At 41.4% G+C, this 27,045-nt stretch overlaps 1 protein-coding gene and 1 long non-coding RNA gene across 7 annotated transcripts; one reads left to right on the forward strand and one right to left on the reverse strand.

The window, feature by feature from the left end:
* Positions 1–5,138: 5,138 nt before the first annotated feature.
* LOC123508555 (protein cycle-like) lies at positions 5,139–26,157 on the reverse strand. Of its 6 annotated transcripts, XM_045262302.1 has the most exons (15): positions 25,950–26,157; positions 24,103–24,230; positions 23,158–23,455; positions 22,106–22,207; positions 21,632–21,749; positions 21,140–21,307; positions 20,531–20,646; positions 20,084–20,226; positions 19,772–19,910; positions 19,073–19,191; positions 18,103–18,191; positions 17,292–17,542; positions 15,793–16,009; positions 15,315–15,521; positions 5,139–14,489 (listed from the first exon to the last, which is right to left on the reverse strand). In XM_045262302.1, the coding sequence occupies exons 2-14, from the start codon at positions 24,207–24,209 to the stop codon at positions 15,352–15,354; spliced, it is 2,037 nt and encodes a 678-aa protein (XP_045118237.1). In that variant the 5' UTR covers positions 24,210–24,230; positions 25,950–26,157; the 3' UTR covers positions 5,139–14,489; positions 15,315–15,351. The 6 variants fall into 6 exon arrangements, with proteins under 6 accessions (XP_045118237.1, XP_045118235.1, XP_045118238.1 ...); XM_045262300.1 differs by having other exon boundaries at positions 5,139–15,521; positions 24,103–24,227; XM_045262303.1 differs by having other exon boundaries at positions 5,139–15,521; positions 22,106–22,198.
* On the forward strand, positions 12,591–25,622 carry LOC123508556. The gene is made up of 2 exons (XR_006675958.1): positions 12,591–12,726; positions 25,587–25,622. It is a non-coding gene; the product is annotated as an uncharacterized LOC123508556 (long non-coding RNA).
* Positions 26,158–27,045: the final 888 nt, after the last annotated feature.

Consider the following 27,045-nt stretch of genomic DNA (forward strand, 5'->3'; position numbering starts at 1 on the left):
GAACTTAATGATATTTTATTTTTCTGCCGCATCTTCTCTTCAAAATTAATTAAATGTCCTTGTAATAATTCGTAGTAGAAATTCGAAGGCCAGTGACAGTAAGGGAAGGGGCAGGGGAGGTCCGGACTGAATATGGTGCTGTGAGCGGATGAATCATGAAGTGGCTGGAGCCGTGAACTGTAGGCTACGCTGCGACTGTTCTAAGGAAACCAGTGCCACGATGCCTTGGCTTCCTGTCGGATTTTTTTTTTTTTTTTTTTATGAAAGAAGGTCCACTTAAACTGCATGTTCCCTAAAAGAATTGGTAAAGAGTTAGCCAAAAGATAGGGACAAATGGTTTTGGCTGTTGGTATATTCCTCAGCCGCCTCTAGCCTGACTATACCGGAAACTGTTTGGGTGTCAGAGAAGGTTCGTATGGATCTGGCGGCACTGTGACTCAACGGCAACGTATACGGCATTACCACCCGCTAACTCCCCTCCTCACACACACACACACACACACACACACACACACACACAACCAATGATAGACATATACACTCGATGTTATATGGCCTGCCTGTGTGCGCTCACGTGTATGACTAAACAAATATGGATTTAAATATACATCAAGTCAAGAATTCGGGTCTTTACTTTGGGTTGGTATGCATATGCGTGGTGTTCGTATTTGGGGGATTGCGTGTCATGTGTTCCTGTGGAGGCAGAGTGTGGCGCCTCGTGTCCTCGTCCCTGCTGGTGGTAGTGGTGGTGGTGGCGGGCGTCCCTTCACGACTCACACGAGGTGCATTAGTCAAACCCCAGACCCGTTTCATAATTGGTTCCAATCATGCACGGCTCCTCATTCCACCCATTAACCTGCTTCAGAGGGATTAAACTCGGTCAAAGGGATTCCGGCCAGACATTGCTGAGCATGCACGGCGCCACGGCTTCTACCTCTCCTGTCTGTTTAATGCATACGCCTGTGGCTATGCATAGAGTCTCTTTTACAGCAGGATAGCCTAAACATGTCTATCCAACGTCTTATCTTATCGTAGGAATGAAACTGTAGACTGTATACTGTAGAGGTTTCAGTCTTGTTGTGTGCCGCCGCTGTCGTGCCACATCGCTCTCAGATTAAACTTTCTCCCGGCGGGAATCGCTTCCACCACCATATTTGCTCTCGTGTGCAATTTCGACGGATATCAACTAGTGTATGAAGCTTTAAAGACTGTATGGAGCTTTGTTGACAAGAAACAGAGCAAGTCGGTTCCCTGTGAATGTGCAGACTTACCACCACGTTTTATTATTAATTTTTATCTATTTGTTTATTTATTTATTTATTTATTTATTTATTTATTTTTCATTTTACGCGTTACCAAGTCATGGATGAATTAATATTATGCCCCCCCCCCTCCAACACCATTGTAAAAGGATCAACGCCCTTGCTTCTCACTGTTCCTTGCCCATCCATTCCATCTCTTCACTCTTATCAACCACTGGCATTTTTTTTTCTACTGTTCCTTATCCACCCATTCTCTCTTAGTTCATCCGCACTTATCCCTCTACTATTCCTCACGCATCTATTCTCTATCACTCGCATCAAGCACTGCCCTTATTTACCCCTCTAGGTACTATATATTCTTCACCCTGGGGTCAGGAGTGAGCAATGTTAACGTACACACATCAGAACATTTTACTTTATTGATTTATTTATTTAATTCTTATTTACTGATTCATTTATTTATTTGTTTTTATTTATTTATCTACATATATATGTTTATTTATTTATTTTTTGTATTAGTGATGTGATGAAGTTACAACCTCTCTCTCTCTCTCTCTCTCTCTCTTTCGTGAAGTTACAATACCATTCTCTTAACAGTTTATATCACGCCACCACCGCCACACACACACACACATACACACACACCAAGACATCCCTGGCCAGTGCTGCCAGGTCGATTTGCGAGCTTTACCCTAAATACACCCTTAATATTATTGCTTTCAAATTATCTCGTTTGTTTGAAGTCTATTTATTAAAGATCATTTATATATATGTACATGTAAGAAACATTACCATAATATGTACGGTGATGAAATAATATTACCCTGAAATGAAAGAATGTCACCCTGATAGTATTCAAATGACCCTAAAACAAGGTAATGACCCCATACCTGGCAGCACTGTCCTTGGCGCTCCAACCCGCTAACCCACGCCAACCCCGCCCCTTCACCATGCAGCCAAGACACTTAGGGCGTTTTTTGAGTGTATTGTAGGTATTTGCTGGTGTTCTAAGGGCTTACGTTGTGGAAGTAGATGGAGGAGGCGGAGGTGGAGGAGTGGGGAAGGAGATCGGAAGGAGGGGAGGAGAGATGGAGGTGGTGAGAAAATGTGCAAAAAAACTACTTCGGCTCCACATCACGATTTTGTTCTCGTTTATCATTGGAGTTTGCATTGTTTATGTATTTTATTTATTGATAAGAATGTAAATCAAGTTATAGTCCGCAATAAGATCTTGTTTAGCTATGTTTTTTTTTTTTTTCTCGTTGAAATAACACTTTCAGCATTCTACAATTTGAACTTGTTTTTAATTAGCACGCCTAGGATTGTTTTGGTGCTTGATATAACACTTAAAAGACAAGAAAAACATGATCCAAGCAATAATATCCCATAGAAATGTAATCCAACTATTCGTATTTTCAAGTAAAAAAAAATTTAACGGTATCGAAATAGAAAACAAAAATCTTTAAACGACAGGAAATCTGTGGTTTCTTTGTTTGTTTGGAAAGCGAAAATTTTTCTTATTCAGAAAATCTAATATAATGTAATTTGGCTGTGTTTTCCATCTCGACATTATGAAGTGTTTGTGGCACCGTTGCTTTAAAAAAAAGACCGTTCGATGGACGTCGTTTTGTAAACAAAAGATCCGGTTACCTTTTTATATTTCGGTTATTAGTTAAATTATTTGTTGCGTTTAAAAGTGTAGTGCATTTCAGTCTGGGAGCCTTTTTTCTTGTGGTGATTTTTAAAATGAATTTCGTACGTAAATATTGGGTCACAGGGGCACTTCAGCCATGCCTTCCCCCCCAGGTCAGTCCACCAAGGTTTGCCTGGACTCCCTTCTGTTTCCAGACCCAGAGAGTGAAGCAAAGCCAGAATCAACCACCAAAATAGATAAACAGCCCATTACTATGTTAAATAAGGCGATAATTACGTATACCCCCGGTCATACCGCCCGGCGCCCACCGAGACCCGGACCAAGATCCCGCTCTACCAATCCCTGTCCATCCCTGTGTCAACTCGTCAACATTTCCTTCAATTTTCAATGTTTTCCTGTTGTTTCCCACCTGAAATGCATAAATTGTAGTGACAGGAGGAAGGAATGGGGAATGGAAGCATGTGAGCGAGTGTAGTAGTGGTACCCAACAATAGCAGCAACATTATTGACGTTATGTGTGTGTGTGTGTGTGTTTAATATGAGCAAGGAAAAGGCCATCATCACTCCGTGGTGTCTTGTTAAAACTGAGCTGTGCCTCGAGGCGGCCTTAACATAATGAGTGGGTGACACTCTGTGGGCCGGCAGCTGTCACCGTCACACCAGTGGTGGAGCTCAGGCCCTGGACAGGCTGCCACACTGTGCATGGCTCACTCACCAATCACACCCTCTGTTGATCTTTAAGCTGCGGGTGATATTTCTGCTACACCTTTATACTGGTCTTTAGCACTGTCTTAATATACACGTCCTGCCTGCTCTCCTTGATTCCCGGCTCCCCCTTCACAGCTCCTCCAACCAGCTGATTTGACGTCACATATATGAAGCATGCTATTGGTTAACAAGGGAGAGAGAAAGAAAAGATATTAAATGTCGTAAATGGGATTAAAACAAATAAAGAAAAATGGATAACAAATAGAGGAATAGGATATTAAGACATTGCCATATGGGCACGTGTGTGTGTGTGTGTATGTGTGTGTGTGTGTGTGTGTTGTTGTTGATGATAGCTTGGCTTCTTGTATATGACATCAAATCAGTTGGGAGGAGCTGCAAAGGGGAAGCCGAGAATTGAGGAGAGCAGGCAGGATGTATATATTAAGACATTGCCTGATCTTTTATATAAGAAAAGAAAGCTGGCCAAGGGCAATATAAAGAGTGAAATATAAAAAAAGCCCACTTAGTTATTAGTCCCTTATATGGTCTTACATGGAGTCGATGCTCCAAGCCTTTCTTTTGTGGCACGACTCACCTCATGGTGTGCGCCATGCAGTCTTTTCTCTTTAACCTGAATTGATATAGGCATCAATTTGGATTATTGTTTGCCTGTTTGTGCCCTTGTGACCTTGTTTCTGCAGCAAAGGTAAATCAATTGAGTTTTTAATTGATTTACATGTTTTCCAGTATTATATCAGCTGTTAGTGAAAATGTGCGGAATTTTGATTGTTAGTATATGGCAACCCTACTTTCACTGGCACTATCTTAATCTACATGTCTCTCCTGCTCTCCTTGTTTCCCAGCTCCCCCTTCAAAGCTCTTTCACTCAGCTGATTTGACGTCACATGTATGAGAAGCCACGCTATTGATCAACAAGGAAAAAACAAAGAAAAGATAATAAATGAAGGAAATAAGATTAAAATAGGATAGAAAGAAAATGGATAATAAATGAAGGAAATGGAAATAAAACAAATAGAAAGAAAATGGATAGTGAATGGAAGAAATGGGAATAAAACAAAAGATAGAAAGAAAATAGATAACTAATAGAGGAATAGGAGAATATTACAATATTGCCATATGGGCATGTGTGTGTGTGTGTATGTGTGTGTGTGTGTGTGTTGCTCCCATTTCCTCCAATTATTATCTCTTTTCTTTCTCTTTCCCTTGTTGACCAATAGCATGGCTTCATACATGTGACGTCAAATCAGCTGAGTGAAAGAGCTTTGAAGGGAGAGCTGGGAAATGAGGAGAGTGGGAGGGACGTGTATATTAAGACATTGCCCCTTCACTTGTATCAACCACTGTACTATTCTCTATCCCTCTAATGTTTCTCACCTCACCCATTCTCTCTCATCACTATTGCCCACCCCCCAATCTCCTCTCTCTCTGCTCCACTACACATCACATTAACACGCTGATGGACCAAAGGATATCACTTCAAAATGAGACATCAGTTCACTCTCTAAGGTTATATTCTACATAAAATGATGACAGGTAGTATGTAGTATTATCATCAGAACAAATAAAACATGTAAACACTAATAACAACAAACAAACAAACATAGTGAACATGTAGTAGTATAATAGTCATCAAATTATCATCACCAAAGACACACTCAGCATCTCACTCGTCACTTGCCACTCGCCATGCAATCTTTGGGTAAGACAGGGCTCACTTTACACACACATACGTACGCACTCCATACACTGGCAGCAACAGCAGCAGGTCAGTGTACACTCATTACTGTATCACCTGGGTGTATTTCATATTTTGTTGTTGATGTTACAGGTGATCATCGAGACTCTTCAAAACCTTCATTCACATTGCCATCTCTTGTCGAGAGAAATGCGGTGCTGATGGTTTGATTTCAATTACTTCCTAGTTTTTTTTATTACTTTTTTTACTCTGCTTATTACTTATTTATTTTATTTATTTTTCTTAAACTCTATTTTATTTATCCATTTTTCTTGCAATTCTCAAATTTCACACATTCTGTCCTTCATATTAAGTCTTATTCCTTCAATCATGTCATATCAAAGGATATATATATATATATATATATATATATATATATATATATATATATATATATATATATATATATATATATATATATATATACGGTATATTATGTCCTTGTTAATTGTATGCATTATTTTCTTAATGCTTTCTATTTTTAAGATTCAGACAGCAGACATACACTGGAACAACCTCCAGAAACCTGTGAGGTCAAACATAAAATCTCCGAGTGTTGTGCCACGCTTGTTAATTGAGATGATGGAACCATTCCCTGATCATCCTCCAAAAAACAGAATGTCATAAACACTGATTAAATATACACATATAGACAGCATATGCAAACAGGCCTCTGAGATACACCAAACAGTGCCTACCACTGTGTTATAATGCTCAATACGAGAAATAGGTAAATACTGTTACTGTCTATGTGTAATGCTGTATAATTCATTTGCTTTGTCTCACTAAACATACTTTCATGTACTGCAGATTATCTGCTATCAGTCTGCTTTAATCACAATCACTCTGTAGTAAACCTTTATTACATACTCAATGTTCACCAATAAACTATGATCATATTATATCTAAACAATTTTTGCTGAAAAATGATGAAATGTTAATTCAAAAGACACCAAACATTAACTCAAAATAGTTTTCAGACACCATTGTTAAGCTGAAGATCTTATTTAAATTAACAGGGCACTCCTTGATATACATTCATTCAAGTTACCATGATGGTACTGATACACATCACCAGTGCATCACCACACAGAGCACAGCCAGCTGACTGACTGACTCCTGCCACCACGCATCATCTACCACCGTTAGTGGATCACTTTGTCCTTGTCACGCAATGACTTGTGTTCAAACCAAAAGACCCACCAAGCAACTCAAGGAACTGCTGCCGGCACAATAAAGTACTGGACATAATGCTAACTCCATCACCATCACCATCACTGAAGAACATTATGTCCCACAAGTGATCCACTACTGTACCACAATGATCTTGTCATCATACACCTACTCGTCATACTAAAGAGGCCAACTTTAATATTACACATCAAAACATCAAAACATAACAGCATTTACAGATACGTATATGTTTGCTGTTCCCATATACTATGTCTTTGTATCACTACATTCTTAACAATTTCATGCTAACTGATGAATTCCCTGCATTTCCCAGGCACTTCCCTGATGTCCCAGTCACTGCTGAGCCTGCACCTCTCACCTCTTCCTGGCCCTCCAGTGCATGCCAGTCTGGTCTCAATGCATGGAGAGGTGCCGGCTCTGAGGCAGCAGCAACACTGCTCTAACTGGCTTATATTGTTGTAAGAACACAACACATCACTTTAGAAGAAAGTTGTGAGATGGGAAACGCATTCAAAACACAAACATTAAAGTACACAGTATAATAATTCAAGATTGTCAGAGCAAAACACAATTATAGCATACTAATCGCTCAACAAGGAAAACTTCACGACAGAAATCAACATACAATAGTATATGGATAAAAGTACAGTGATTCAAGAAGGCGAGAAATGGGGAGAATAAAGAGTGTTTGAAGGTTATTCTGACTGTCTGAGTTGTCCCTGCTGCAACAGTGTTAGTTCATGGAATGATGCAAAGTTCTCTGTATAAAGACAGTAACTCTTTACAAGAGTGCGAAGAAAACCTTACTTTACTAAGGAAAGGTTATGGCACTTGACTCACCAATGACTCACAAGTTTTTCCCACACTGAATTAAAGCTGAGTGAATTCTGTGTGTTCAGACACTTGGACTGCCTTCCACTAGAGAGCAGCTACCTTAGTGTAAGTGTGTAGCCAGCAAGTGGCACTCACTTCCAGGTGTGGGAAGGACAGAGTCAGGTGTTGGTTAGAGGAGCAAAGCAGGTGTGGGTGATAGGATGAGTCAGGTGTAGATCTGTCAGTGTGGAAAAGGACTCTGTGACAAGAAGGGAGGCACATGGCATGATTGTTGAAAAATAGTCACACAGGTGTGTGTGTGTGTGTGTGTGTGTGTGTGTGTGTGTGTGTGTGTGTGTGTGTGTGTGTGTGTGTGTGTGTGTGTGTGTGTGTGTGTGTGTGTGTGTGTGTGTGTGTGTGTGTGTGTAAGCATGCACATGGCTGCTATTATTTTGTTGTCTGCAGGTTTACAAGACACATGACTATGGAGATTTCTCAAAAGTAAAATATGCTTATCTCTTTAATAAAATCAATATATTCAAATTATAAAATATCTTAAACTTAACAAACCCTAAATGCTCCTCACACAGGAGTACTGATAAGCCCTACGGTACTCTAAGAGTCTCAATTCTTACACTATTAACCATGCACAGGATGTGGGCACATTGCACAGTATAGTGCTACGCTTCTCTCTTTTTAATCCTGTGCCTTTAATATGTATATGACTAACAGAGGCTTTGCCTTCATCAACAATAATAACATCATCATGTTACAAGAATAGTTATACATCTACCATGTTCACCTGACTGACACTCCATTCCCTGGCCAACAGGCGTGCTGGCACCGCACACCACGGCCGGTGCCTCGAGTCTCATGTGTGGCTCATCCATCCTCACCCAACACAGTCTGGCTGCCTCTCACTGCCTCAGGAACTCAGCACAGGCTGATCCTCACACACCACACACTACTAAGACTCCTACACAGACGTACATTCAAGCAGCTAACGTTACACACTCATGTTTATAATAATACCAATCATATGTTTAGTATAAAATTGCACTTTCAGTGTAATTCACGTCAATGTGTTTCAGAGAAAGAAGTGGTCCACCTCCAGACATGAGCCCACACAGACTCCTTCCTCAACAAGCCGGCACCTCTGCTTCCCTGCTTCCCTGTGTCCACAGGCCATGCCACACTTCCTCACTTCCTACACACTGACCACAAACAGACTGAAAAAAGTAAAACCCCAACCAACAACACTAAGACCTCTCAGGCAACACTGTATTGTTTCCTGTAAACTGTGACCATCATGACATGCACATCTTTAAGGTGTTGCATGTATGAATTAGTTCACACTATGTACACTGACAAGTGAGAACTAAAAACACAACAAATTGTGTACTACACACACAAGACCAATGTCCTCTACCACCACCACCACCACTACCTGCTGCCTCTCGGCTCTTGGCTCTCCAGTGAGTCACACAAAAGACAATAAATCTCAGAATGAGAGAAGAGAAACAATAATGAGTGGCCCATTGCAGACATCTCTGCAAACCCCCCTGTCAACTGTTGGCCTGCCTCCAATACTGCACAATACACAGTTGCCATACAGCCAGTCTCAAACACACTAATACTGTTTGTCACCTTCATGACACACACTAAAGCCTCAGGGGACATTATTATGAATTACTGAATGACCTTGAACAGTAAAGTACTTCAGTACCTAATGCTACATTTCAGAGTAATGTAATTAGTACATCAAGAGACACAATCCTCAACAGATGCAGTCAACTAGTTCTGTAAGGCTCTGCATCCTTACATGTCTTCACTTTTCATTTGACAGGAAAAATAATCCATGATCTTTACAATCTAAAATTCTGAATCAACAAGAACATCAATACATATTACAATGCAAGTGATGTGACTCCCTAACAAGACACCTTCCTTAACAATGCTGAAGAACAGTGTGTGAGTGTCTCAGGAGTTCCTATTCTAGACTTATAAGATCACTGAAAGACTTGCTGTAAGCTCAGAACACAGACATCACGCCAAGTCTTCAAGCATGCTCAGCCCACCTCCGTCCTCCAGCTCTTTGCCTCAATGCAGCCTTCCTGTGATGGCAATGCTATCATGTGATGAGTGAATTGTGTTGAACTAACACACTCCTCTCTATGCATCCTATACAGACATGTATACAGCAGTGAACATTATCAACTAAAGTGATATGGCAGGGTGCACGACTAGAGTTTTCAGGCAGACTCCAAAGCTGTGATGTCTTATTCATAATTTTGTAACATTTCCTTCCCCACAGATGGTCCAAGGAGAGGTACACAATTTTGGGAGCAGTTTTCTGCCTGCCCACGGTACAGAAAACCCACTGTGTTATCTTCAAATGTAGTAAAATATCATATTTATGATAGATCCCCTTTGTACTTTCCCACACTACAAATATATAAGTATTTATACATAAATGTACGTATATGTATTTTGTAAAGATATATAAAACACATTTGTGAGGTCCTGATTTAGATGCTCTAAATGTTTGAGGTAATACCACTGTACTATTAAGGACTGACTTACTAGTACTATCTATTCCCTATACACAAACATACACACTCATGCACACATGAATACATGTACACACAAACAAGCCCTTAAATGCTATATGATGAATTACATTTAAACATGATTGAAACATGTTACTAGATGCCTCAGTAATGTAATGTCACTGCATCTGTTCAATTTGTCACAGATGGGAGAGGCAGCTGTGAGGGGGGTGAAAGCAATGCTGCAGTAATGGTGTGCAATGGAGCTCAATACAGTGTGGTTTGCAGGTGACACTGTGCTCACACCACAAAGGAAAAGAAAAATTGGTCACACTTTAATACTGTTTCTTACTGAAAAAAGTAAGAAGTTAAAGTCATAAAAGCATTAGATGATGATCTTTGAGAAAGAAGATCGAGATGGAAATTAATTCAAAACTCCATACACAAAAGAAAGCATGAAGAATGTAAGAGTTGTAAGTCAAACTGAATGAACAAACAATAACAAAACAATAGTGTGTTTACACATGAAGTGATGCTTCAGACAGTGGAGAAGTTATTATTTCAAAGTTAGAAGTGGCTATGGTGTGAATGGAATTGACTGGATTAGTAGATCCCTCAGCACAGCAAGCAGCAATGCATCACAGTGTCACCTGACCAAACTCAGCTGTGGAGTGGGAGGCAAATCTGCTACAGCCAAGGGATCCTGTACAAGACCAAAGGCTTCAGTTGTACTGTATTGTAACACTGACAAAGGCAAATGCTAAGGATGGGAAGTCAAAAGTCAACATTATTTTTGAGGACATCACACGCCCTCACAGTTTGGACACGGTTCCGTCACACTACAGATGCGGCCGTCAGGTTTTTTACGTGGTTATTCAATCCATCATCCTTGCTCATCCCATCTGGCCAGCACGGCACACTGCCGCTGCCAACATCCAGCCAGGCGTGCAGCACAAGCAGCCCATCAGGCCAGCCTGCAGCGCACCACAGAACTCTCCTTGGTTCACCACATCCACCGCATCAGAGCCAGCCGGTCACAGCTTCCCAGTGAGCAGGATCAGAGAGGAACAAAGTATGGTGACCTGCCGACACCATCTTGTGACGTGCAAGATGTGCCGGTGTAAACATGAGCCTTGCGTCCAGGTGTGTGGAGACAACTGACCGCACTGTGGTGGGTCGTGTCTTATATAACTGCTCTGAACAGAATACAAACTCTAACAGTCCATTAATGCTCAAACCTACCAATGTTTGGCCTAATCTTCATAAACTGTATTCAGTATGCATGTGTCAAAGACACACTTGCATGGACATACATGTGTGCAAACATCAAGTATAATAGTACTGTAATATACACATACATAACATAAACATGCACACCCTCCTAATCATTGCTCCATGACTAACACTGCCTAACAGTATAGCAGGCCTACATGTACTGAGTGTCAGCCTTGTCAGTCTCCTCACCAAGCAGCGACACACAAACACAAACTTGACCGCCGACACATCAACACAAATCCAAACACCAAGGAAAAGGAAAAGTGAGGGAGTGTATAATGAACATACAGTAGGACACATATACATACCATACCATACCATACCACATCATACTGTAATGTCTAACAAAAACACACAGATAAAACTCTGTATAATCATTACAAAAACCTGTCTGTTTAATGTACAAATAAATATATATTCTGCATTAAGCATGTCAGTCAAATAGCTCTTGTCTCTTTCACAAAGTTTACACATGCACTTAAACACACACACACACACACACACACACACACACACACACACACACACACACACACACACACACACACACACACACACACACACACACACGTTCAAGATCCTGTTTGTTCCTATGTTTCCTCCTTCACCTCAGTTAACAGACTCATCAGTTTGCTACTCTGACCACTTTTAAGATTCTCAAAAATGGTATAATTTTGATAGATTACTTTGCTCTCTTTATAGTTTTTCCACACACTGTTTCTGCCATTACAGGACGCCATATACAACACTTAACTCATACACGTAACAATCTCTCACATCAACTAACTTTTCCATCCAGCAAAACAACTCAACAATTAGACAGACTAGTAATAATAAAAACTGCCCTCTAAATTGCTAGTATTTGTCTCGGTAAACTAAGCTGCATATCGCAATAGAAATACAAAATACAAATAAAAATTACTTTGACAATTTGTTTTAAGGAGATAATACGCACAAAGGAAAAGATCCATAAAATCTGACACTCCTATTGATGAATTGACAGTGAATGATGAGCAACACGCACAGACCGGGTGACGTCACTGGTGGACCACTGGAAGATGACGAGTCAGACCTGAGACGAGTAATTTCCACGAGACACCTTTGCATTGGTAAGGTCACTGACTTCTGCCTTAACCCTTTCACTGTGATAGGCAACAGTAACAAGAGCAAAGTGTGAAGCATTTATTAAAACCTACTAGAAAGAAGTGCATGAATAGAAAGCATTTCCCAATAGACCGTGAACTAGATGTCTTAGAGAAAATTCAAGGAAAGATGTGCCAAATAGCAGTGAAAGGGTTAATATGATTTCTGAGCAAATTGAGATGAGCGTAAAAATCCCAAAGGAAGGAAATATAGAGGCATCTGATACAGCACGCCTACATACACGGAGCTAACTAGTACTATATTCCACCCTGTACTTCTCACTTCAACAACTAACTTTTCTCTCTGCCATCCAAACACTTCCCTCTTCATGTGTGTGTGTGTGTGTGTGTGTGTGTGTGTGTGTGTGTGTGTGTAAAATCAACTCCCTAATCTAATACACCACTAATACATGGACAGCAGGGTGGTTGAAGGGGTGCCATTTGACAAAGAGGAGATGGATATGGACTTGACAGGAGCCTTCTTAGTTAACCTTGCAGTGTGGGAAGGGAGACATAGGCCTTATGGGACCCTTAACCTCACACCAGCAGAAACACCAGCTCTCTACAGCCGGCCAAGTACTGATAACCACCATGCTGTCTACAGTGGAAAATAAACACTGACAAAAATGTAGGTGGCACTGAAAATGCTCTAACACTGCCTTGCCTGATACAGCTGCCAAAGAGCACAAGAAACAGTGGATGGATATGAAACACGATAGAAAGACACAAAGGGAAAGTTTTGGAGGAGTAAAAATGTACTTTCAATGTAAACTGGAGGAGGAAGAAGCACCACCAATGACTAGACAGAGCGCTATGTTATTCTGATGGTGCTTAAGGCAATATATGTTTACAGAATGCCAATATCTTTTTTTATCCAGTAAGATGTGAAGGAACAATTGCTCCAGTTACTGAAATATAGTACACCTGTTGTGATGATTTGAATGTTACTGATGAATAGATAGATAGATACATACATACATAGATACATAGATTGATTGATTGATAGATAGATGGAAAGATATATATTTTAGCTGCTATGTGATAAATCAATAAGAATACACCAAGTCATTAATTACCAGATAAGCTCATAATGGCAAAATTTGTCTTTTTATCAATGCCAACAAAGACCTGAGAGTCGAGACTTTAATGCTGATAACCAGTCAACAATTAGGTAGTTCCTGTCCATTCCCTCACTCCCTCACAGGTGGAGCTCAAAACTACATCAACGTCATAAACTTTTCTGCTGTGTAACAAAAAACTGAAAACAACAACAATGGTAATCACAATAACACTATGTGGCGAGTTGAGTATGGCGGAGACGAGACAACATCGTGCCTTGTCTCTTTGTAAAAATAAAGATCACTATGGAAGATTCTCTCATGAAGTTACAGCCTCAAGAACAGTGAACAGTGACATGAGGTCCTGTAGTCTGGCCATTGAGACTGAGGTGAGTGCTATGTCAAGATGTGAAGAAAATGAGAGAAATGGACAAATATCTCTATAATCTGTCAATATTGTGAGTTGTGGCAGCCAACAAGAGCCCCACACCCACACCCACACCCACCCACACACACACACACACACACACACACACACACACACACACATAAAATAAAACATAAGGAAAGCAATAAATGGTAAAGTGCAAATTACTAATCACAAAAATTTCAACTCAAATAAAATCAACAAAATAAAGGATCACAAAAAACAATATACATCAATAGATAGAACAAAGTAGCATGAAAAAAAATCAAATACATGTACATCAATAAAAACAATGACACGACTCCATCATATGCAAACGTGTGACAATGTGCAAACAAAAATAAATCTCGTGCATGATTTCTGTATTACAACTCTCAGGAAACCAAACCTTGTTGCTCCGGAAATCACAAGAACCAACAGCCACCTTACACACACACACACACACACACACACACACACACACACACACACACACACACACACACACACACACACACAAGGTGCAGGGAGAGTGAGGTCAGAATGAAGACCTGCCACACTCACCAGCACTCCCCAACACCCCACCAACCCAGGGCTCACCACACAACAGAGGCGGTGAGGTAATCTCCACATCTATGGTTTCTGTTTGCCATCCTGGGTCGTGAGGGTCGGCTGGAAGAGGTGGCGCGGTTTTCTTAATCAACTGTATTGTGAGCATTTTTGTGGTTATCACTGTATAAATGGAAAATATTCAGCTCAGTATTACTTAACTGAGCACATACTCCAAAATTAGCTTAGTTTCAGAATATTATATATCTTTTAGTGATTTTATCCTGCTATGAGGCTTTCACACTGAGCAAGTACCTGGCATACACACACACACACACACACACACACACACACACACACACACACACACACACACACACACATGCACAAACACACAAACACACACACACACAATGTTTCAGCAATACAATCATTCCCACAGGCCACACCTCCACACGAAGCAGTCTGGGCTGCCAGGTTATTGTATTACGTCCCGGCCTGGCGGTGGGTGAAGGAAAGTGGAAGAATGACAACAATACAAATCTAAGGTGTCAAAGAGAGGCTAAAAGTTACAAACTCTGCAAAATTTCCTAGATACATAATAATATAGATAGATATATAAGTATATTTAGTTTTTTTTTCCCTATTATAAGAAAAGTGATACAATCTTTAAAGTGGTCTTACAAAGTAGTAGACAGCTATTCACTGGATGGCATTGCAGTACTAGATAAGGATCAGAAAATCCCTTACATGATTGGAAATTTGTACTCCACTACTGAAAGTCCTCAATGGGTGACGTCCCCACAGAGCCACAGACCCGTACCATGCAACACAGCACCACAGAGCACACACCGACCACCACATGGCCCCGCAACCAGCAGTGCCTCTGTGTTGCGGAAGAGGGAGGAAAGTGACACTGGGAGGACACAGACACAACAAACACCTTACTTAATGGGAAGGACGAGGTGGGTGTAGGCAGCGTCCTTCACGGTAAGGGCCAGGGCAGGTGGGAGAAGTCCACCGGCCCCCCCAGACCTGCATCGGCCTCCAGGAGACTCATGATGACCGCCATGGCTGCCTCATCAGAGTCGCTCGTTCCGTCTGTCTCCATGTCACGCCCACTCACCACATCCATCAGGTCACCCTCGTTGGACACTGTGTGGGGAGAGAGGGAGACGCTGAGACATGGTGGTTAGGAGGTCAGGTCACCCTCATTGGGGGGTTGTGAGGAAAATTTATTGAGTTCTGAAATAACCTGAGTAGGAGGAAGAGGAAGAGGAAAAGAAAAGGAGAGTCAGAAAAATAACCTGAGAAGGAGGAGGAGGAGGAGGAGGAGGAGGAGGAGGAGGAGGAGGAGGAAGGAGAAGGAGAAGGAGAAGGAGAAGGAGAAGGAGGAGGAGGAGGACGAGAGAGATAAATCACGTACCAAGCTGTCTGTGGTTGTTGTTGTGGTTGAAGTTGGTGGTGCGGTCTGAGGTGGGCATGGTGTTGTTGGTGTGGTGGTTGTTGTGGTTGTGGTGGTGGTTGTTGTTGGTAGTGGTGGTGGTGGTGGTGGTGTTGTTGAGCTGTGGCCCTCTGCTGGTGTCACTGCCGGAACAGCTGCTGGTGTTGCTGCTCAGGAGGACGTTGTTCTTCACATTACTCTGAAGGGGAAAGAACAATAAACAACGGCCGTCAATTCATAACATAATACAAGGAGAGAAGCTGCAAGAGACTGTCAGGTCTACACATGGCAGTCCCTGTATGAGCAAAGCTACTTAACTCCTTCAGTACCAGGACATGTTTTCATATTCATTCTAGTTACCATTTTGTCAATTTTATACAGCTTCACAAGTATATATTGGGATAAGAGTTGTAAAGACTGGCCATTAATCTTCTGACCTTCATAGACAATTCCTAATGTAAGTAGAATTGTCTAATCACACCCAAAAATCAAGGTAAAAATGCGTCTCAGTACTGAAGGGGTAAATTCCGTCTATCATCCACATTCATAAATTTGTCTAATCTTCTTTTAAAGCTCCCTATTGACTCACCAACAACAACATGATTACTAAGTCCATTCCATTCATCACTTCATGTACTATATTATCCTTTAATCCCTTCAGAACCATGTCATGTTTTCATATTCATTCTGCCAACTATTTGGTGATTTTATACAGCTTCAGATACTTATGTGGGGATTAGAATAGTGAAGACTCTACCCATTAACCTTCTGACCTCCATAGATCCTTCCTAATGTGAATAAAATTATCCAATCATACCCCAAAACTCAAGGTAAAAAATGTGTTCCAGTACTTAAGGGGTTAAATTGATGTGATTCCCTGAGTTTAGGCAAGAATTGTAACTTTTTGGCTCATTAATCAAGTGGTTCGTTCTTAGATTTTACATTTTCCATTGCTGTCACTCCTCGTCTGATAATTGAGTGGTCTGGGGCAAGTTTTAAGCAAGAATTCTAATTGTTTTGGCTCCTCCATCATCTTAGAGTGATCCAAGTAAAATCTAGAGTATAATTTTGACTTTCACCAATCAAGCTTAATAAAATACATAGACAGGACCACTAAAACACAGTAAACACAGCCCACAGCCCCTCATCCTACCCAATACAAGACCCAGCACACTGAAACACAGCAAACACAGCCCACAGCTCCTCACCCTACCGCATACATGGCCCAGCAAACTGAAACACAGCAAACAAAGCCCACAGCCCCTCATCCTACCCAATACAAGACCCAGCACACTGAAACACAGCAAACACAGCCCACAGCTCTTCATCCTACCCAATACAAGGCCCAGCACACTGAAACAGCAATCACAGCCCACAAACTTTCATCTTTACCCTGTACACTGAAACACAGCCCACAGCCCCTCATCTTCACCCAGCACACTGAAACACAACAAACACAGCCCACAGCAACTCAGCCTCACCCTATGTGCTGTCATGTCGGAGCGCAGGAGGGCAGCAAAGGAGCGGTCAGATGCCCCAGAGCCCAGGATGCCTTCGAAGGGCGACACGGGACTGTTGGAGGCTGAGTCATTCCTTCGTTGGCTGTCTAAAACCTCATCCGCTATCTGCCGGCCGATCTTCCCAGCATGCATACCGCTCCCAATGAGTCTGTTGTTGGTGTTGGAGGAACCTGCACTGCCTGGTGGTGGTGTGTCTGGAACGTCATTGGTAGCTGGCCATTGATGGGAAATAGAAACCAAACTGTATTATGGTTTTTTTTTTTTTTTTTTTATTAAGAGGGGAAAACTGGCCAAGAGCAGCATAACACACACAAAAAAAGGCTTGATTAGTTGCCAGTCCCGTGTATTCAGAATCTCATTAGTAGCTTGTGATTATGCAGAAACAGAGTCTTATGCCAAACTAGACTATGTATCTGGAATATCATTAGTAGTTTGTGGTCATAGGGATGTGGAATCTTAAGCCATACCAAACTGCATACCCAAAATGTTCATCTATCTCTTAAATTTCACTGTCATCACATTCCTTTGGTTAAATTTCACAGTATCATCACATTCCTTTGGTCTATGTCTGTCTGTCACCTCCACTATTGCAAAAGGCTTATGTTTAAGTGCCAAATTTTTCAGGGTGTTTTAATAGTTTTAGTGACAAATGAATAAGTTTACTTCATCATTTACAGCTCTGAAACATGACTTATCATCTATGTGGCCTTTGAAAATAGTCGTGGTAAGAGAGCAGAGCGTTTCAGAATACAGGCGTGAACACAACACTCACCAGGTGAACTCAGGAACTCATTGAAGCTGTTGAAGGACTGTGACACTGCCTCGCTGGCCATCGAGCTCTCAACCAGCCCCGCCTCAGACCTGCACCACACAGATACTCAATGTTATAAATGGCACAGCTGCATCTCAACACACTCACACAAGGAGAGAATAATAATTGGTGTCATGGCTTTATATTTACACCCTCAAACACGCATGCACGCGCGCACACACACACACACACACACACACAATACATAATGAAATAATAATGAGTGTGATGGCTTCATTTCTATACTCTCATACACAAGAATGAAACAATAATGGGTGTGATAGCTCCATTTCTACACCCTTATTCACAGTAATGAAATAATAATGGGTGTTCTGACCCTATTTCTACACTCTCATACACAATAATAAAATAATAATAGGTGTTGTGACTCCATTTCTACACTGCCGCACACAATAATGAAATAATAATGGTTGTTGTGACTCCATTTCTACACCATCACACACAAGAATTAAATGGGTGAGACAAATTTACTTTTACACTCTGACACACAATAATAATGGAAGTTGTCGCTCTATCTTCACACAAAACTATGATGGAAAAAGTCATGGCTTATTTCTTCACACCTTACATGCATAAGAAATACATTAGAAAGTGAGACAGGTAGGTTCTTAAATCCAATAATAGTGAATCACGAAATAGATATACTGGTTAACTCCTTCGGTACCAGGACGCATTTTCATATTCAATCTGGCTACTATTTGGCAAGTTTATACAGCAATTTTATACAGCTTCAGAAATCTATGTGGGGATTAAAAAAGACTCCCCATTAATCTTATGACCTCCATAGACCCTTCCTAATGTCAATAAAATCATCTAATCACACAAACAATTCATGATAAAAAATGCACTCCAGTACTGAAGGGATCAAAGGGAAGACTCGGGCCCAGGCAAGGCTTGGGGACACACTCACGTGACGACACTGTTCTTGGAGATGATGTACTCAATGTCCTTGGTCCAGGGGTTCTTGAAGGTCCACCACACACTCTGCAGCCGCACGAAGGACCCCTCCTTAGTGCGGAACCTGTAGACCTGTGCAGGGTGGACAGGACGATGGTCAGGTGAGGATGATGGTGACAGTTGTCAGAGTGAAGGGATGGGAAGGTAGATGGTGCAATTTAAGGGAGATAAATGGTGCAGTGTCAGGGAAAGGAAGATGGTGCAGTGTCAGGGAAAGGTAGATGGTGCAGTGTCAAGGAAAAACAGATGGTGCAGTGGCAGGGAAAGTTCACTGTATTATTGTGAGGTTTGCAGATTTTGATAGTTATGAAGAAGGAAGGTCACTCTGTTCTTTTCCATCTTATCAATGCAGAATTTGCAGTTAAGCATAAAAAAATAAATAAATGAGTAAAAAATAAATAAGTAGATAAATAAAAGCATAAGTCACACAAGAAGAAACAATCAATGGAAGAAAACCAAGCTATATCATTGTTCCCTTTGTACAAATACTTAGTTCATGAATGGCTGACAAGTGGCATGACTCACTGATGGACTGAGGCTATGTCACTCTCCACACACACTCCTGCACCTCATGACTATGCGGAGTGTGTAGTGTGTGTGTGTAATGTGTGTTGTGTGTGGAGTGTGTGTGGTGGGGTGGAGCAGAGTGTACCTGTGTGTTGCAGCTCTCGGAGGACTGCAGGGTGGAGCGGTGAGTCTCAGCGAGGAAGGGAATGTCATCCTGGTGGAAGTACTCATACATGCTGGAACCTAGGAGCTCCTGAGGCAGCCAGCCCAGCAGCAGTGAGGCCCTGCAGGGAACACCAAGGACAGTGTGACGGCATGTCTTTCACTCTGAGCTAGTATTAATATGGTTCCCTCACAAGTGTAAGAAAGAGTGCACTGCCAGCCAGTAATTCACATGTACGACACATTTAATAAACATTAGTGCAGTGAAGAAGCAAATGAGGAGAAGCCAACTTACCTCTGGTCAATGAAGACAAACTTGCCATCACTGGTGTGCTTGGAAATGAAGTCAATGGACTGTGGCGGGACGGTGCGGCCAAACCTTGCAGCCTCCTGTGCCCCTGAGGCCAGGAGCGGCTGGTGCACCCTGCCCACCGCCACCTGCAGACCACAACATACTGTCACACACTAATGAAATAAAAGTGGGTGCTGTGACTACATTTCTACACTTGTCACACACAATAATAATGGAAGTTGTAGCTCACATCATGACATCCATGATGCATCACCCTCACCATCCTCCAGGACTCCACCAGTGACAAGGGCACACTCTCCACTCATCTATGTAAGCTGTTTGTCTATTCCAGGCCACACAATAGAAATCTTTCATCTCGAGATAAGTTAAAGTATTGAAGACCATTAAGAGTGACGTGTGGACCGATCCAAGACTCATTCAGTGACTCACCAGGCAGGACAGGTTACAGGATTCTGAGTCGCTGCCTGAGTCCTCCTCCAGTGGGTCCTTGGTGGGCGCCCAGGACTTGAGGTAGCCAGTAAAGTGGATCACACTGTACTTCTTATCTGGAAAACACACAGCAGGGCTCAGTGTGTGCATGACAAGCCTCAGTGTGGCCCGCTGAGGAGGGAGGGAGACTTTGCCACAAACATCAACTCAGGTAAATGTGAAATGCAATGTAAAAATAAGTTACATATGTTACAAGTGGTTTGGAAATAAAAAGAATTTACATAGGCTTAGAGATTCTGATTTACCAATTAAAACTCTTCAAAGTACTTTGTTACAACTACTTTTTATAAGCCATTTTCAATATTTTTTTCTTTTAAATCCATATTCTGCAATCATACATCTGGATAAATTAATAAAAGCAAAAACTTTGTTCACAATTTGAAAATTGATAAGTAAGAGGTTAGCAATTCATCATTCAGCAGTGGAACAAAGTTCAGAGGCAAGGCTTGTTTGTTTGTCAGGGTTGAGGAGCATGCCAGTGCCAGTGCTAGTGCCAGCCAGCTCCTGCTGGTCCCTGCCAGTGCTGGCTGGCTCCTGCCAATGCCTCACCTGAGCTCTGTGACTTGGACTTCTTCTTAGGGCAGCCTGTGGAGGAGTCTGCCTCCTCCTTCAGCACTGGCGCTGACTTGCACCTCATGCGGCAGAAGAACGCCCGCCGTGAGCCGGGGCACAGCTTGGTGAGACCCTGTGGCACATCTGTCTTCACCGGCAGCAGTGCTGGAGACACATGCATATAAGGGTGTTTGTGTTACTGGGAGAGGCTGGCCACACAATGCAGTTTTGATCAATCACAAGAATCAGGGGACAAAAGAGGCCCATAAATAAAAATACAAAAGGATTATCCACAACTGGAATACAAATGTCTTGAAAGGTAACAGGGTGAGCATGGTGGAGTCCTACAGAGCCACCACAAATGGACACCTTGAGAGCCTGCTGGCATAGGACACCTGCTGGGATGATCATGTCGGCCACAGCAAAAAACAAAGGATTTTACTTTTGTGTTGAAAGAAAATATGATCAATTGTTATAAGTACAACTTACTCTTGGCATCAACGAGCCTCTCCCTGCGGCTGATGTCTGAGCAGGACAGCTGCTCCTTCACTTTGGTCAGATCTTTGGGGTGTAGGATGTCAAACCAGCTCGTCCCCAGCAGCTCACCCTGACACACACAAACACACACATAATCACACAATGGAGACAGGACACTATGAGCCCTGCTCATACCCTGTACAATACAACTAAGTAAATACAATGGTTACCATTATACTCCTAAGAAGTTCTGCAGTAATTGCATAAATATTCCCTTATCATTAAATCATCCTCAGTCTTGTATAAATATTACAAATAATTATTTGAAAACAGTGAAAATATGAAGAATGAGCTGAGACTCTGCTACTCATTTCTTACAAGCTTTTAGTCACAATGTTTCTTAAAGAGTCATACATATCAATGACTGAGACAAGACAGCAGGTGTGCACAGGAGCCAGGAGGGCCTGAGGTTTGAGCTGCACCTACCTGGGTGTAGTGGAGTGTCTGGTAGACAGACTCGGACACATAAAGGATCCTGCCGCGGTCACACCCCACCACAAAGAGGAACCCATCGGCGGCCTGAAGAGGCTGTGGTTAATTATGCACACCTCTGTGTTAGTTGTCCTGGCAGATGCTTGTGTTACCTCACCACCCTCCACTCATACTCTCTCACACACCAAACACTCAACACTCTCAGTGGAATAAGCTATTTCTGACATGCTGTATGTAAAAAAGTCAACATTTTAAAATGAATGTGAAAATCACCACAAATAATAAACATTTCACTACATACAAGTTTTACACACACACACACACACACACACACACACACACACACACACACACACACACACAATAGGACATGAAAAGAAGATCAGGATGAGGCAGTGTGTGAAGGATATTGGAAAATACAGTTTTCCACACAGAAAGGTGGAAAAAATGGAATGCATTGGATAATGGAATTGTCACAATGCATAGTGTGTATAACTTTAAAGAAAAACTAGATAAATGGAGATATGGAGACAGGACACTATGAGCCCCGCTCGAACCCTGTACAATACAACTAGGTACTGTAAATACACAAACCCACACACACACACACACAGGCCCTGTAAAACTACAACTAGGTAAATACACACACACACAGCAAATAATATGTATAACTTTAAGGAAAAATTGGATAAATGGAGACATGGAGACAGGACACTATGAGGCCCGTTCAAATCCTATACAATACAATTAGGTAAATACAACTAGGTAAATACAAAACAATGGGTCATGATAGTTAAGACATTGAAAAATCAGATTAGTTGACTTCCTCCCTTCCTTCACCTACACTACCTCTTCTGACACACATATAAATAAATACAATATACAAGCATACCTATCATGTCATTATTTTTCCTTATCTACACTGCCTCCTCTGACATACATACACATACATACAACATATAAGCATACCTATCATGTCCTTATTTTCCCTAACCAACACTGCCTGCATTGACACACATACAAATGAGTATAAAATACAAGCATACCTGTAGGATCAGATTCTTGAGCTCGTCATCAGAGAGGAAGGCCGGCTTGTAGTGTCCCTCGGTGTATGAGTTGAGAGAGCCGCGCAGCATCTTCATGTGCTGCACTGCCATCCGCAGCACCGTCAGCTTGTCCAGCTTGCGAGAGGTGCACACGGGGATGATGCTGCTGAGCTCCATGATGTAAGTGTTCATCTTGTCCCGCCGCCGCTTCTCAATCTCACTGTGGTTCTGCCTCTTGCTCCACTCACCCGACGTGCGCGGGATCTTGATGGACTCACCTTCATCATCGTTGCTGTCCCTGTGTGACGTGGGAAGGGAGGCATAAGCATGAAGACCACAGGAATGTAAAAAATGGAATGGGAATGTAAGGACCATAGGAAAGAAAGAGATGGTGTCCCTTATCATAAATACAACAAAGCAAGAACAACTAAAAATACAAACAATAACAAAAAATACAACTAATAAAAAAACAATAAGAAATACAAACAATACAGAAAAATTAGAATTGCAACCAGGTAAGAACAAACAAAGAAACACAACTAATACAAAACAATCACAGAAACACAACCAGGTAATAATAACGATAAGTAACACAAGAAATAAAGAACAAATCAGAAACACAACCAGGTAAAGAACACATAAGTAACACAACCAGATATCAACAATTAGCAACACAACCAGGTAACAACAATAAGCAACACAAGAGATAAAGAACAAATAAGAAACACAACCAGATAACAACAATAAGCAACACAACAGAAAGAGAACAGGTAACAACACCAAATCAGAAACACAACCAACAGCAATAAATAGGAACACAACAGATAGAGAACAAATAAGAAACACAACCAGGAAACAACAATCAGAAACACAAACAGGTAAAAACAAAAAGTAGCAACACAACCAGGTAGAGAACAACTAGACAAGAAGAGGCGGGAGACTCACAGAAAGGATCCACGTCTCTTCTTGGAGCCATTGTCTGAGGAGAAGGAGGCGATGGAGCTGCACTCAGACCGGTACTTGGGGTAGTCAAAGTTCCCCAGGCCAAACATCCTGCCGGCGGTCACCTCCTGCTGGGGAGAGAGAGAGAGAGAGAAGGAGAGGTATACTATACTGAGAAAAAAAGGGATGTTTATACTATACTGGGATGAGAGAGAGAGAGAGAGAGAGAGAGAGAGAGAGAGAGAGAGAGAGAGAGAGAGAGAGAGAGAGAGAGAGAGAGAGAGAGAGAGAGAGAGAGAGAGAGGTATACTATACTGAGAAAAAAGGGATGTTTTAAATGCTTTAATAACTTGAAAGGGATGAAAAATTTTGATTGGCGAGAGAGAGAGAGAGAGAGAGAGAGAGAGAGAGAGAGAGAGAGAGAGAGAGAGAGAGAGAGAGAGAGAGAGAGAGAGAGAGAGAGAGAGAGAGATGGAGGGTTGTGATGGTTCTGTACCGTAAAATGGGGTAATTTGGCAGAGTGGGGTAATTCGGAAAAGCGAAGATTTTCTATTTCTTATGATATCACTTTTATTTTTAGTTTTTACTGTATTTCACACTTGTATGCTTTCGTTTGTCATTAAATTCTGCTTATTTTGGCATTTTCAAATGCAACATTGGCCCTGCCTATAGGCAGTACTTGCCTTTAATGCAAATACCAAGAATTTCCAAAATTTATGAGGGTGAATTACAATTATCTGGCTGTCAATGAAGGAGTTGTCCTAGGGAGTTCAAATTTTCAGCGTTAACTACATATTTAATAAGGTATCTATGACTGATTTTCTTTTTTTATTCCTTTTGGGGATTACTTGATAAATGGCCATAATTCAACGTGGGGTAATTTGGTTAGGGGACCTCCCCAGCCCCCCCCAAAAAAAAAGGCTAATTTACCCCTGGTATTCTGTATACCTACAGGAAAATGCCTAGAACTTACAATAAAGTCCCTGGAGCAAACAGGCTCAGGTATTCAGATGAAGATATCATGAAATAAAAATAAGATTGTTTGCTCATGGAAATGGAATAAATACCCACTTGAGTTTCTTTTTTACCTTTTTTATTGCAGGTACAAAGTATTATACCTGCAGTCTATAAGTTTCTGTTATTTTGTAGCCATTTTGGCATCAAATTCAACAAAAATCCAAATTACCCCAAAGTGTGGGGTAATTCGGTTGACCATAAAAATGTGCCTGTATCACAGGCTTTATACAATTTTGCCTTGGCCACTACATGGTAGCACCAGCATTTGTAGAGATGTATTTTGATACAATAAAAGTTTGGTTTCTGTTTCACTGTTTCTTTGAATTAAAAAAGTGTAAAAAATCAACCGAATTACCCCATTTTACGGTATATACAATGAGAAAAGGGAATGGTGTTTAAAGGCTTCTAGAAACATACACGGGTGAAAGATGCGTAAAAGAAATTAAATACGTACTGTGATTAAAGTACAGGTGTGTGTGTGTGTGTGTGTGTGTGTGTGTGTGTGTGTGTGTGTGTGTGTGTGTGTGTGTGTGTGTTTTCTGCACTATTCACACTTCACAAGACTTAATAACTAGAAGAGAAACAGCATACTAAAAACGCACTAAAACCACATAAAATTACCAGTCAGCAGTAGTAGCTAGGGACACACACACAGGACACCAGACCACCTCCTAACTCTCTCTCTCTCTCTCTCTTCCACACACACACACACACACACACACACACATAAGGCAAAGGACAGCCCAGCATCACACCTACACAAGCATGGAGGCTAATAACTCCCACGCACACAGGTGACACTAGAGCGGCCTTGACTGTCCCTCCCACTGTACCTTGAGCTCCCCTGCTGAGGCTGAACATAGAAGGTGGAGTGGAAGGCTGCTTATCTATCCACAGGCGGGGCTGGCATAGCTCTTCACATGGCAGATATAACTCGCAGGGACACTCAGGGACAGAGCAAAACAAATCCCTCAGTCAGCTGCTCTCAGTCTCTTAAAAAGGCGGACTCAACTATCGCTTTCCAGGGGGGACTCAAGCACGTGCGTCTTGTTGTTGTGATGGATGTACGTGCCTCGTGCTACCCTGCCACGTGCTGCTCGATGACAGATGGTGGGATTTAATTACGGGAGTTGTTCTAATGTGGATGTTTTATTATATACATCCCAAGTCATGGTAAAGGAGGCAGTGGTGGGTATTAATTGTCTTACATCCGCCAACCACACTGTCTTATGTAACATTAATGGCATTCTGCAAGTGTCATGTTTCCTTAGCCAAAAATTTGTGTGTCACTCCACTAATTGGAGTCATTTGAGAATAATAGTAAGACTGGTAATAGAATGAGCGGTTTTGCTCTTGCTAAGATACTATGATTTTGAAAGACTTTGGGCTGCCATCAAAATGTCAATAATGCATAACTGAGGCTAAGTGTGTCAGCCATTCAACTCTTCAGTATTTAGGATGCGTCTTGAAAATTTTGTTATATGCTTAGGATATATAAATTAATGCATCTATATTTAAAGAAGAAATGCCATATTGTGGTTTATAATACATTTGACCGAAATACACGGTAGTATTCACTACTTATTGACGAGAGGAGCTTCAATATGGCGCTTTATTACCTTCATAGCAGTCATAACATTCTAGATCTATTATCTTCTAGAGCTCAATTTCTTCGACATAATATGTATATTTTAATATATAAGGAATCTAAATCTCATTACATTATAACTTAAGAAATACATAACAATAGATTCATCACTAAAAAAGGAAAAAGGACCATTGGGAATAAAATAGAAGTCTTCATAACTCGCTCACTTTCTCTTAGCTGTATATGTCTACTATACAATATTGAATATTTGCATAGTTCTTAATTATCGTTATAAGACATTCTTAGGGAAATATGAGAGGTGTACAGCGGTAATGACGGGC

This window comes from Portunus trituberculatus, chromosome 25 (assembly GCF_017591435.1).
Source record: "Portunus trituberculatus isolate SZX2019 chromosome 25, ASM1759143v1, whole genome shotgun sequence".
Classification (NCBI taxonomy): domain Eukaryota; kingdom Metazoa; phylum Arthropoda; class Malacostraca; order Decapoda; family Portunidae; genus Portunus; species Portunus trituberculatus.

Excerpts from the sequence above, each read along its gene's own strand:
- LOC123508555 (XM_045262300.1), bottom strand. The coding sequence starts at position 24,209 with ATGTTTGGCCTGGGGAACTTTGACTACCCCAAGTACCGGTCTGAGTGC. Across the intron at positions 21,308-21,631 it reads GAGGCTCGTTGATGCCAAGA|CACTGCTGCCGGTGAAGACA; the intron begins GTAAGTTGTACT and ends ATGTGTCTCCAG. Across the intron at positions 20,227-20,530 it reads CCTGTAACCTGTCCTGCCTG|GTGGCGGTGGGCAGGGTGCA; the intron begins GTGAGTCACTGA and ends TGTGGTCTGCAG.